We start from the raw sequence: 13,780 nt of genomic DNA, 5'->3' as shown, positions 1-13,780 counted from the left end.
ACTCAAATCACACCTCGAATCTCACTTCCTCTCAATCCCTAGGTGTCTCCTTGCAAGAATCATGCTCTAGGATGGAGAGAAGTGGAGGATTTAATGTTTTGGAGGCGAGGTTGGTCGGAGAGAGAGAGAGAGAGAGAGAGAGAGAGAGAGAGAGAGAGGTAAATGAAGGGGGAGAAGGGGTATATATACTCCCACCACCGAAAGTGACCGTTGTGTGTTTTCTGGAGGAGCCCGGATCATCCGGGGTAACCTCGGATCATCCGGGGTGTTGACAGAAAAGGCTAAATACACACTGAATTTCCCAGGTCCGGATCATCCGGTGTAGGGCCGGATCATCCGGCTTGGCCTTGATCTGGATGCTCACATGTCACCAGGTCCGGATCATCCGGCCCATGGCCGGATCATCCGGACTTACTCCGAAACTTTGGGCACTGTTCGGCCGGACCCAGTGCAGAAACTTTTAATGTGGAGTGTTTTGTGAGTTCTTTCTCTCAAGAATTGCATCTCATGTGAAGCATTCTAACAACCAAAAATTCATTCAAAATGCGTCCCCCTTGATAGTACGGTGAATCCTATACTAAAATTCAAACCGAAAATTAAAATTAAATCCCGATTGAATCCACCATACTAATTTTGAAATTGGGGACCTTCCTTTCATCTTCTTCTTATTTTTCTCATTTTATTCCTGCACACACTTTCTTCAAAGCATCATATCCCCAAATTGTGTGAAACAAACCGGGCCCACCATACTAATTTTGAAATTGGGGACCTTCCTTTCATCTTCTTCTTATTTTTCTCATTTTATTCCTGCACACACTTTCTTCAAAGCATCATACCCCCAAATTGTGTGAAACAAACCAGGCTATGGAACGGACAACCCGACTCCCTGTATCGTCGTGATAGTCCCAGCTATCACATACAGAACTCATTTCAATTACATATCATAGCCATGCTTCGCGATAAAACACAACAAAGGTTTAATTATTACATAATCCAGCGGATTGTGGTACAAAATCATCTGGTACAAGCCCATTGGATAAAAGGGAACAACCAGAAAACGGAAGCGGTAGCTAGACTTCTGGGGCATCCTTCATCTTGACATCTTCTTTCATCCGCAGGCAAACTTGAGCGAAGCACGAGTCGTCCTTAGTCCTTCCTTCAAAGTCATCGTCGATCTTCGAGTCGGATCTTGCATCTACCAAACTATCCCCAAGGACGGGATAGGTTCACATCACCATCCGTATGCAAGCTTTAAGTGGATGCATTATGGTATAAGAAATAGTCAACGGATAAGGCTAGGGTTTCCTATGCGTAGCATCAATAAAGTATAGCATCTGCCAAGTCACCTGACGCGGGCCATTCCGGCATCCCGGACTCCATTCTGGCAACCCGGACTCCCGATCAACTCACACCTCCGAGACTCACCCAAGACCCTGATAACCAAGTCGGTGCGAGAACTCCCTCTCCTCGCACCTCAGCTGCTATCCAAGCAGGAAAGTAGGCTAGAGGGAGGTAGAAAAGTATCAAGTCACACTAACTAATGGAAGTAACAGAAGAGTAGGAATGTACATGACCGAGTACGCGGCTATACGTATAGTTTTCACCCTGCAGGGGTTGTACACCTATACCCACTCGCCCCATCGCCAGCCAGCAGACAACTCCGACTGACTACGAGGCACCGGTCTACTGAGAACAAGAACTAGCAGCCATGGCACCATCCTGCTTTCCCGGGTTTGGGCGCGTTCTCTCGCAAGAGGTCGCCCCGGGACTGTGAAGCCATCTAAAATAGGATTCCCATGAATCCCGCGAATCGGGGAACGTCAGGTCCACCCCTGCTCCCCCTGCACCGATACTACATCTGCCTACAGGCTTGGCACCACGCTTACTAGCCTCGGACCGGATCCACCCGCATAGTGGATAAGTGGTGTGCATGCTCACAAAGTCCCACTAATCATAGTTACACCAACCGGTTCCTTATATGCTGGGGCGAGCATCTCCGTCCTCATGCGTATCCACCACAGCGGTCCGCGACTGGCACCCATTACAGGTAAGGCCCACAAAACACCTCCAGAGTCTAACTGTGTCCAACGACACCAACATGCACCCGCAACAGGTGCTCACAGGGTGTGCCCAACACACACCCCCAGCAAAGTCAACTTGCTCGCCCCCTGCTAAAAGCCCTAATCACCAACTCTTGATATGGTCGATCTCCACTCACGCCAAGACTATCATATCACGAGGAAATCCCACACATACACATGCAAGCATATCAACTATTCAAACATGGTTTATATTAGGAGTTCAAGGAATAAGGGCACACAATTGGCTATGCAGGTTCATCTCATAACAGTAATAAAGCGATAGCAGTTCTAGCAAGCAATGTCTAATAGGTAATCAAATCATAGATGGGCGTGAACCTAAGACTTCTCGTAGTCGTCCTAGGTCTTTGGAGTCATCTCGTAGTCTGGGACGTCCTCCTGGGTCCTCTGGGCGTCCGGGACGTCGATCAGCTCCTCCTCGCTAAGGGCCTATTCGTAATTACGAATTACTAAGGGGGCCAAAATGCAAAAGTGCACAAAAGTATCCAAATAAGATCGAAATCACACCAAAACCTACTCTAACGGGTAGATCATGATTTTAGAAAAATTATGAAATTGGTTTCATAATTTTCGGAGCTCCGGTTAATTAATTAATAATTTTTGAAGCCTAAATCTATTTCTGAATTTAACAAATGATTTTCGGAAGAGAAAAACACACAGTCAACGGTCAACGTCCAGGTCAGCGGGTCCGCGGTCAGTGGAGCCCACCAGTCAGTCTCACAGGAAACACTAACATGCGGGTCCCGCATGTCAGCAGGGTTTAAAGCAAAAGAAAAGGAAAGGGCGGCTTGTGTTCGTGGGCTCAAAGCAGCTGAGCCGGCTCGGCGGCCCAAGATCTCGGCTTGGCTTGATCCGTTCCGCGGCTCGGTGTTTTGAGCTGGCTTTAGGGAGCAGCTCCACTGGCTGGCTCAAGGTCCCGATGGCTCGGCTTCAACGGATTGGGCCGGCTCAGGTTGACGGCCCACTTCTTCTCTTCTTCTTTTCTTCTCCTTTCCTTCTCTTCACGGGCTGTCTTGGGCCAGCGCAGCACGGGGGCATGTGGCCGTGTGTGCTACAGGGTGGGTGCTAGGTAGAACAGAGAGGCGGCGGTCCAACGGCGAGGTCCGGCGGCAGAGCGGAGTACCGGTGACGGTGAGCATCTCTGCGGGGCAAAGCTTGGCGGTGGTCAAGGTAGGACGAAGGCGGGCTAGGTACGGGCAAGGCGCTGGCAGCGCGGCAAGATCCGACGGCAACAGGGCGGAACCTTGGTGAGGTAGCTCCGGGGCGGCGGTGAGGATTCCCGGCGGTGACGACGGCGTCGGCGGGTGGAGAGCGCAGCGGCGGCTCGTGTGAAGCAGGAGGCGTTCTGGAGAGGTGGGGCAAGGGCGAACCAGGGCAGAGCAGATCAGGGCCGCAAGGCGCGGTGGTGGCAACAAGGTGGAAAGGGACTGGGCGAGGCGTGTGACTGCGTGTGGAGCACGTCCACGGCGTGGGCGCAGGCACCATGCGCGTCGCGACCACGGCGGGGCACGACGGGACGGCAAAGCCGGCGGCGACGAGGGTCAGGACGACGGCTCAAGGCTAGGGTGGAGCGGAGCCAAGGGCGACACGGCGAGAGGCGTGCGCGTGGGGTGCAACGTGTGCATGGCCACGGTGAGGCGTGGTGCGTGGCCAGGGTTACGTGCGTGCGCTCGGGGCGCAGCCACGACGTAGCCATGGCATGGCCAAGCGGCAGTGGAGACAGGGTAGCACTTGTTTGGTCTGGTGGTGGCGGTTCAGCGCGACGCCAAGCGGGATGTTGCAGCCAAGGCGCACAGGCGGTGGCCGAGGGGCACGAAGGTGAGGCGGTTCAATCCAGCGCAAGGCAGGGCTAAGGACCGACCTTGGGCACGGACGTGTGCGCACACGCGCAAACGCGCGCGCGGCGAAACCATGGCGAGGCCATGGCGGCGGCGTTCGGCGGCGAGACGTCGCGGGGCGGCTCGAAAGGGGCAAAGGCCTGGCCTAGGTGGTGCACACACGCACGCGGGCACCTAGCTTCCAGGGCCGTGGCGTGGCAATGGCGAACACACTCGCCATGGCGGCACAGGGTCAGGGCGACAGCGGGCTACGGGGTTACACGGCGGCGTGGCTCGTCGGGTCCCTACAAGCGAGGCACACAAAGGGGATCCTAGGGTGGCTACGGCTCATCGGCAGCGAGGTGGAAGACGGACGGTGGCCTACCGGCGGCTCGGGGAAGAACAGGGCGAGGCGCCGTGATGAGTCGAGGCCGCGGCGAGTCGGTGCTGTGCAGGGAGCGAGGCAACGTCGATGTCGTCGATCGGGGGCACCGGCGTGATGAAGAGCTCCAATGGGCGGCGTCCTCGGCGGCAGCGGGATCTCCTCCTCCTCTCCTTCTTCTTCTCCTCTCCTTGCCCTTCCTCTGCTTCTCTTCTCTCCTTAGCGGCGGCTGGGAAGGGGAAAACTCCCCACGGCTAGGGTTTGTGGCGGCCGCGGTGGGGGTTTTATAGTGGGCGCTAGGGCTTGTGCACCACGACGGGCCCGGACGCAGAGGAGAACGGCACGGATGGGACGGCTGGGTGCCGGGCGATGTGGCGGCCATCGGACGGCTCCGCGCCAAGGGTTTTCGCAGGCTCAGGCACGCGTGGGCGGTCAAGGGCCCCGGCAGGCGTGACGCATTGCAGGCAGCGCGATGTGCGGCGGCGGTTGCGGCTTCCTGTCGTGGAGCAGGGATGGTGTGCTTGCGAGTGCGCGAGCAGGTGAAAAAGCAGAGGAAGGCGGTGTCCTCCGCATGGGCGAGCGGCGTGAGGTGGGAGGAAGGGGAAAGCTGCCGGTGGGGACAGGGTGTCAGCGGCTCAGGGAGAGGGGTGAGGGCGCCGGTTGAGCTAGCGTGCGGCTTTGGGCCGCGGGTTTGGGCCGGTGGATGGTTGAGCGGGATGGCAGGCCAGAGCGGTGCAGGCCGGCTAGGCGATCTGGGCCGAAAGCACGGGTTGGGTTGGTGGCATGGCTATCGGGCCGTGCAGGCCAAGAGCAGGACGGGCTTGGTGGGTTTGGTTAGATCTTGTTAGATGGGTTGGGTTAGATGTTAGTTGGGTTTTGTTCCAAGGCCAAGTTAGAGATTAGCATTGATTTCAAATTTGAATGGCTCAATTCAAATTTGAAATCCACACAATTTTCAAACAAGTGATATAAAATCAAAATTTCAAATAAACAAGGTAGATCCAAAGAAAATCAAATAACTCCAAATGTTCACACTAGCAATAAAGTCCTTACTTCAAACAAAGTTTCTAATTTACTAGGAATTTGAGATAGAAGAGAAGACATTCTTAAATTATTCTAGCTATTACCTCATTCAGACAAAAAGTTTTTGAAATCTCACATTTTTGGAGAATATAACATTCCGTAAAAATACGGGATGTTACATTGTGATTGTCAAAAATCACCAAAATCAATTAGGGGCCTAAATGCACTTTCAATCTCCCCCTTTTTTGGTGATTGATGACAATACCAATTTGGACTCAAAAAGGGAGAATAAAATTCAAGAATTCTAAACAAGAGATAGGAGAGCTCCCCCTAAATATGTGCATAAATATTTCAAAGTCGCCTCAAATGCCAATGCACATATTTAAGTGAGCTCCCCCTACAACATTGCATATTTGTGCTTTTGTGTGATATAATATCCGTGATGCATATGACAAAATCATCACAACAATAAAGTGAGAAATAACATTACACCATCCATAAGCATCACACATTAGATAAATAAAGGATTCAACATCACACTAGCAAATTAAGTCTTACAAATAGAAATTGTTCACGTGGCACACACCACACATAACACCAAATAGTTCTTACATGTCCATAACATAAAAAAAGATAGATAAAAAGATGAAGAGCGATTGAGGGGCCTCCAAGTGCCAAATTCACTCTCCCTTTGGCATCAAGTGCCGAAAAGAAAGCTACTCATCGTCGTCGTCATTGCCATCTCCATCTCCATCTCCGTCAGACTCAGTCTCCTCATCATCATCACCCTCTTCCTCTTCTTCATCATGAGCTTGACCTGGCATTTCTTGACCGCCATAGTCAAGCTCAATGTCCTCATCTGGATTCTCTTGTGGAACATAGTCATCCCAAGGATTGTAGACTCTAGGAGGTGTGGGAAAATCCCGAGACTCACGAACTGGAGAGTAGGGAATATCAACCTTGGCCATGATTTCTTTCTGCCTCCTCTCAAATTTCAGAAGCTCCTCATCCATATGCCTTCTGTGCTCACGGATCTCCTGGGAGTTCTGGCGACACATATTGAAGCAAGCAAATATCCCTTGAGCAATGAAATCTAACTTGCCTTTCTTGCTTTTGGGAGCACGTCACCCACGTGAGGTGGAAGGTCCTGTAGGTGCTGCCCGAGAAGATGAAGGAGCTCCTCTAGAGGGTGGAGGAGCCGCTCCAGAAGATGATGCACCAGGAGCAAATGTAGATGAATAGGCACCAGAAAAAGGTCCAATAGGATCAATACCAGTGCTATGATTGCCGATGTGGAGAGACTGCTCAATCTTGCCCTTGCTGCTATGATACGACACATGAGAGGTGTTGGGCACAATGTTGAGGTGAGTCACATTATTGATCATGTGAAATATGTAGGGAGCATAATGACAGGCACTAGAAGGATCTGATGCACAAGTGATGATCTCATTCCAAATGAACTCCATGACAGCAAACTTGCGCTTCCCAGGAGCCATCTGTACTAGCAAATTCTTGGCCCTATGTGATATATTATCCGAGTCACCCCCTGTAGGAGTGAGAGTGAAGCGGAACAATGTGTTGATCAATCTATAAAACAGACCGAGACCCTTGAATTGCCCAAGCACTATATCACCATAAGCTCGATCATACATAAAATGCATCTTGGAGGCATCAAGTTCATTACCTTCATGTAAATCCACCTTTGACGCATCACAATTCACAATATAGCTACCACCATAGGCAACTTGATCTCCACCATGACCAAACAAGTGGCAAAACTGAGCCATGGTGTATGTGAACCTCTTTCCTCTAATGAAAAATTGAAAGATTCTTTCATCATCACTAATATGAAGTGTGGCTTAGAATTGGGCCACCACTTCCTCATTCCAATCACAAGTGAAGCTCATAATCTCAGTCAAGTCCATCTCCTGACAGTGGTCAAACACAGCATCTACATCTTCCTTGAGAGGTGAAGCTAACCCCTTCAAATATTTCCAGTCAATCCACTTCATCTGTGTGGTGACACGCTTCATGGTCATGATAACCGACTCATACCAATCGGCTTGATGGGGAAACCAGAGGCGAGAATCTACAAGAAAGATGCACTCAATCTCAGATGGAACTTCACTGTATCTCAGATGCTCAATAGAATTCCCACCTTTCTTGTAGTTGACCATATGTGGATCACGACGGTGACGAGTTGGGCATTGAACCGTAGCCATGACATTCTCAAGATGTGAAATATCAATATCAGGCAACGGATCAACTAGAGCAGAGCTAGATCCTCTAGACGTACCTCTGCCACGCCCTGGTGGATTTCCTGAGCCATGGCCTCTGACATTCCTCTTGGATGCACCCTTCTTAGTGATTTGTGGCCTAGCATAGACTTCCTCTTCAGAGCTCCCCCTATAAGATTTATCACTGTCTGAGTCGGTGGGAGGACCCTTCTTCCTGCTCACTTTGGTTTTTCACCATCTAGAACACAAGATAATTAACCAAGATTTAGGATACGATGGATAGGAATTGAAAGATTCAAAGAAGTGATAGTTCATCCCTGGACGTAGCCGGATCATCCGGGTATGCACCGGATCATCCGGACCTGTCCAGGTCCGGATCATCAGGGTATAGGCCGGATCATCCGGGCTAGGCTCGGGATGAACACCACATCCATGAATTCGAGGATTTGACCAACAAAAACTTATGAAAATCTAGGCATGACCTCTAGATAGATATATGAGATGATTCACCGGAGGAAATCCTCTAGAACTTCCTACATTAAGAGATCGGGGTGAGAGGATTTTGAATCAAAATACCTTTGAGTTTCCCACAAGAATTGATGAAGTTCCGGAGGGGTCCGAATCTTCCGAGGGGTGGGGAATCAAAGGAACAAGAAAGCTCGACAAATCCTTGGTCCAAACTTGTGATCACCGCACGGAGTTTTGGAGGAGCAAGAGGTGGCGACAGTGAAAAGAAATAGGGTTTGGGGCTCCCCTACCGCGGGCCCTTATATTGGGCAACTGCTAGGGCCGGATGATCCGGGGTACTGCCGGATCATCCGGACTTGACCAGAAGGTTTGGGGCTCTAAGGGCCGGATGATCCGGAGCAGGGCCGGATCATCCGGTTTGGCGCAGAAAGTTTTGGCCGGATGATCCGGCATAGGTCCGGATCATCCGGGTTTTCCCAAAATGTTTTGCCTAACCAAGATAGATTTGAGAAGAGATTCTTGATCCGATGATTTAGAGAATAATGTATGGACATATAAGATCCTTGACTTAAAAAGATTAGGCACAACCAACAATACATAACAATAATCTTTTGAGGCAAGGGGTGATCCAATGATCACAACATCAAAAATTTTAGAAAAAACTCACACAAATAACAAGTTTTTCTCTAGTCTAGGCAACAATACAAGATATGTGCAACATGTCAAGCCAAGTTACGAGAATCCAAGATATTTAGCTCACTCCTAAGAAAACAAAACCTTTGCTCATCGAGGGGCTTTGTGAAGATATCGGCTAGTTGCTTATCGGTACTCACATGACTTAAAGCGATATCTCCTTTGGTTTCGTGGTCTCTTAGGAAGTGATGTCTTATGTCAATGTGCTTGGTTCTTGAGTGTTGGACAGGGTTGTTGGCTAGTTTGATGGCACTCTCATTGTCACACAAGAGAGGTATCTTTTTGTATTCACAACCAAAGTCACTCAAGGTTTGCCTCGTCCAAAGTAGTTGAGCACAACAAGCACCGGCTGCAACATACTCGGCCTCGGCGGTGGATAGCGCAACGGAATTTTGTTTCTTAGAGCTCCAAGACACCAAGGACCGACCAAGAAATTGGCAAGTCTCCGTTGTACTCTTTCGATCAACTTTGCAACCGGCATAATCCGAATCGGAATAGCCAAGTAGATCAAAAGTGGAGCCCTTGGGATACCACAAACCAAGGTTTGGAGTTAAAACTAAATATCTCAAGATTCTTTTAACGGCTACCAAATGGCATTTCTTAGGATTGGCTTGAAATCTTGCACACATGCACACACTAAGCATAATATCTGATCTAGATGCACAAAGATAAAGCAAGGAACCAATCATGGAGCAATATACCTTTTGATCCACGGATTTTCCATCTTCATTTAGATCAAGATGTCCATTCACAACCATAGGAGTCTTGATAGGTTTAGCATCGGCCATGTCAAACTTCTTGAGCATATCATGTGTATATTTAGTTTGACATATGAAAGTCCCTTCCTTCATTTGCTTGATTTGAAAACCAAGAAAGAACTTCAATTCACCCATCATGGACATCTCGAATCTCTTTTGGTCATGATCCTACTAAACTCTTCACAAAACTTTTCATTAGTAGAACCAAAGATAATGTCATCAACATAAATTTGACATACAGAAAGGTCTTTATCTACTTTTTGAGTAAAAAGAGTAGAATCGGCTTTGCCCATTACAAAGTCATTCTTGAGAAGAAATTCCCTAAAGCATTCATACCATGCTCTAGGAGCTTGCTTAAGCCCATAGAGCGCCTTATGGAGCTTGAACACGTAGTCGGGATGCTTGGGGTTTTCGAAGTCCGGGGGTTGCTCTACATAGACTAGTTTGGAGAGTGGTCCATTCAAGAAGGCACTCTTGACATCCATTTGATATAACTAGAAATCATGATGAGCGGCATAGGCTAGCAATATCCGAATTGATTCAAGCCTAGCCAACGGAGCATAGGTTTCACCAAAATCCAATCCTTCAATTTGAGTGAAACCTTGAGCAACCAATCTAGCCTTGTTTCTCGTGATGATGCCGTGGTTATCTTGCTTGTTCCGGAAAACCCACTTGGTTCCAATGACATTTTGCTTGGGTCTTGACACTAATTCCCAAACTTCATTTCTTGTGAAGTTGTTCAACTCTTCTTGCATAGCCATTACCCAATCCGGATCACCAAGTGCTTCATCTACCTTAAGAGGTTCCAAAGAGGAAACAAACGAGTAATGTTCACAAAAACTTGCTAAACGAGAATGAGTAGTTACCCCTCTTCGGATACTCCCAAGAATATTGTCAACGGGATGATCCCGTTGTACACTTTGATTCACTCTTGGATGAGACACTTGGCATTGTGGTTGAATAGGTTCACCATCATCATCTCTTTCAACTTGAGGTGCTTCTCCTTGAGTTTCTTCACCTTGTGCTCCCCCTTGATCCATGCCATGATCATGATCGTCACCATGATCATGACTTTGATCTTGAGGAACTTGAGAGCTTGATGGCTCAACTCTAGTGGATGATGATGGGTCGTCATTTCTTGCTTCAACTGTAGCATATCTCCTTTCTTCTCGTGGCCTTACTTCACCAAAGCCCATCCTCATGATTGATAGATTTGGAGGTTCTTCATCATCTACAAGGTTCATATCAACTTGCTCTACTTGAGAGCCGTTGGATTCATCAAACTTCACATCTACCATGGTCTCAACAACACCGGTGGTTTTATTGAAAACACGATAGGCATGTTCATTAGTACCATAACCAAGTAGAAAAATCTTCATCAACCTTTGGTGCAAACATTGAGCTTTTGGCTTTCTTGTTAAGTATGTAACACTTGCAACCAAAAACTCTAAAGTAGTGCACCTTAGGCTTGTTACCGGTGATTATTTCGTAGGGTGTCTTGCCCAAGTACTTGTGGATGTAGAGACGATTGATGGCATGACACGCCGTGTTGATTGCTTCGGCCCAAAAGATATCCGGAGTTTTATACTCATCAAGCATGGTTCTTGCGGCTTCAATCAATGTCCTATTCTTCCTCTCCACAATGCCATTTTATTGTGGTGTATATGGAGCGGAGAACTCATGCTTGATTCCTTCTTCATCAAGATATTCCTCAACATTGGTGTTTAGAAATTCCGAGCCATTGTCACTTCTAACATTCTTGATCTTCAACTCAAATTCATTTTGAGCTCTTCTAATGAATTTCTTGACAATCCCTTGTACTTCGCTTTTATCATGCACAAAGAGTACCCAAGTGAAACGAGAAAAATCATCAACTATAACAAGACCATATTTATTACCGCCAATGCTAATGTAGGTGATTGGCTCGAAGAGATCCATGTGTAGAAGCTTCAAAGGTCTTGATGATGTCAAGATGTTCTTAGGAGGATGTGGAGCACCAACTTTTTTCCCGGCTTGATATGCACTACACAACCGATTTTTCTCAAATACAACATTGGTTAGTCCTAGGATGTGCCCGCCCTTTTGAAGTTTGGCCAAGTTCCTCATGCCAACATGGGCTAGACGGCGATGCCAAAGCCAACCCAAGTCAGATTTTGCCACTAAACAAGTCTTGGGCTCAATTTTCTCTTTAGAGAAATCAACAAGATAAACTTTGGCCTTTAAAATACCAGTAAAAGCAATAGAGGAATCCTCCCTTCTAGTGACGGTCACACCCTCGTTAGTAAAGAGACAATTATAGCCCATCAAACAAAGTTGTGAGACGGACAACAAATTGTATCCCAACTTTTCAACCCAATAAACATCATTAATTGAATTATTATGAGCAAGAGCGATTTTACCCAAACCGATCACTTCTCCTTTGCTATTGTCTCCAAAGACAATAGTTTCTTTGGTTATGTCATCCGTTTCCAAAGAAGTGAACAAGTCCTTCTCCCCAGTCATATGATTTGAACAACCACTATCAATCAACCATGCACTTCCACTGGAGGAGTATGCCTATAAAACAAAGTAAGGCTCAAGATTTAGGAACCCAAACTTGTTTGGGTCCTTGAAGGTTAGTATAAGCCATCTTGGGCACCCACACACTCCTCAACTTTTTTGTGTGAGCACCAATGTACTTGACCACCATCTTCCCATTTTGAATGACCACGGTGTAGTCAATGGAGTAGTTGCGTGATATGGGAGATGGCACATTCTTGTTGCTTGAGTTGACTTTTGTTGTGTTCTCAATCTTGTTCTTGCCTTGGTCAACATCCATCTTTGTGCCACGGTGAGCCATGTTCATCAAGTCACCAAGATTTGCTCCTTTCTTCCAAAGAGGGACGGACTTGCCATTCACAATCTTAGTACCATTTGCATTGTTTCCTCTTGTGTAGCCAAGTCCATCATAAATGCTTGGAAACCTTTGAGCCGTGTTATAAGCTGGGTGTGACTCAAAATCACTCTTTGGCTTAAGGTTTCCCTTTCCAACTAGCATGTTCAACTTGTAGATTTGAGCATCTTTGGCCTTGATTGCTTCTTCTAGCTTTCCAAGGTTAGTAGCACAAGCATTTATACCATGATTATGACATTTCAAGCACCCTTTGCTAGTGGAGGCATTAGAGTCAAGAGTAGCTTTGGAATTAGACTTGGTTTTCTCCCAAAGAGTGCTATAGTTCACTTCAAGATTTTTGTAAATATCTTCAAGGCGTGAATGCCTCTCTTGAAGCTCACTATGTGTATTCTTTAGGCTAGCAAGTAAATCATTTGTCAAAGCATGATTCTTAGACATCCTCACGTTTGAGTCATTGGCAAGAGACAAGTCCATTGCCAATTTCTCAACCTTATCCTTTTCCTTGGCTAAAGATTCTTCTAGAGCAAGGTTTTCCCTCCTTCTCAAGGATGAGCAATTCTTCTTGTTCTCTAAGAATCTCTTTCTTTTTCTCTAATTTCTCCATAAGTTTCTTAATTTGTTTATAGCCTAGTTTGTTCCAAACTTCTTTATCATGTTTTCTTTGAGTTGGGCCTCCTCTTCCTCTAAATCATTTTCTAATTCACTAGATGTGGAGGTAGGAGAAGATGGAGGGTTGGCATAGTTTGTTACCTTAGTCCCTTTTGCCATGAGGCACATAGGGCCTTCATCTTCATCATCGGAGAGGTTATTGAAGAGCTTTGGTGTTGATGAAGTAGAGAGCAAGGCAAGAGATGTTGTGCCCTCATTGTCGTAGTCGTCACTAGACTCCCATTCTTCACCGACATGTGCCTTGCCATGCTTCTTCTTGTACTCTTTGCTCTTCTCTTTGTACTTTTTCTCCTTATCATAGCTCTTGTCCTTGCTCTTGCCCTTGTGCTTCTTTTCTTCATTTTCATCATTGTTATTTTGAGGACAATCCGCTATGAAGTGATCTTTTTCACCACACTTGTAGCATGTTCTTTGTTTGGTCCCTCTCTTGAAGTTTCTTTTCTTCATAAATTTCTTGAAGTTTCTTTTCTTCATAAATTTCTTGAAGTTTCTCACCATCATGACCATTTCTTCATAAATTTCTTGAAGTTTCTCACCATCATGGCCGTTGACTCAACTTTCTTCTTTTGCTTTGATGGCTTCTCACTTGTTTTAACTGTCTTGCTAGGTTCGGCCTTAAGAGCAATAGTCTTGACTTCATCTTGACCAATTGACTTGGCAACATCTAGATCATTCATCTCATGAAATTGCAACTCATTCAACAAGTTGATTGGCTTCATCTTTTTATATGATTCTTTGCCT

The 13,780-nt window shown here is 47.0% G+C and overlaps 1 protein-coding gene across 1 annotated transcript; it reads right to left on the bottom strand.

Annotated features, from left to right (window-relative positions):
- Window positions 1-12,997: 12,997 nt before the first annotated feature.
- On the bottom strand, window positions 12,998-13,537 carry LOC120667800 (nucleolar protein of 40 kDa-like). The gene has a single exon (XM_039947795.1). The coding sequence runs from the start codon at window positions 13,535-13,537 to the stop codon at window positions 12,998-13,000; it is 540 nt and encodes a 179-aa protein (XP_039803729.1).
- Window positions 13,538-13,780: the final 243 nt, after the last annotated feature.

The sequence above is a fragment of the Panicum virgatum genome, chromosome 3N (genome assembly GCF_016808335.1).
Source record: "Panicum virgatum strain AP13 chromosome 3N, P.virgatum_v5, whole genome shotgun sequence".
Lineage (NCBI taxonomy): Eukaryota > Viridiplantae > Streptophyta > Magnoliopsida > Poales > Poaceae > Panicum > Panicum virgatum.
Note: the sequence above shows the minus strand (reverse complement) of the source record. Positions and strands in the feature narration are given on the sequence as shown.

Bases quoted from the DNA above. Each gene is read 5' to 3' on its own strand.
- LOC120667800 (XM_039947795.1), bottom strand. From the start codon at position 13,537: ATGGTGAGAAACTTCAAGAAATTTATGAAGAAAAGAAACTTCAAGAAA.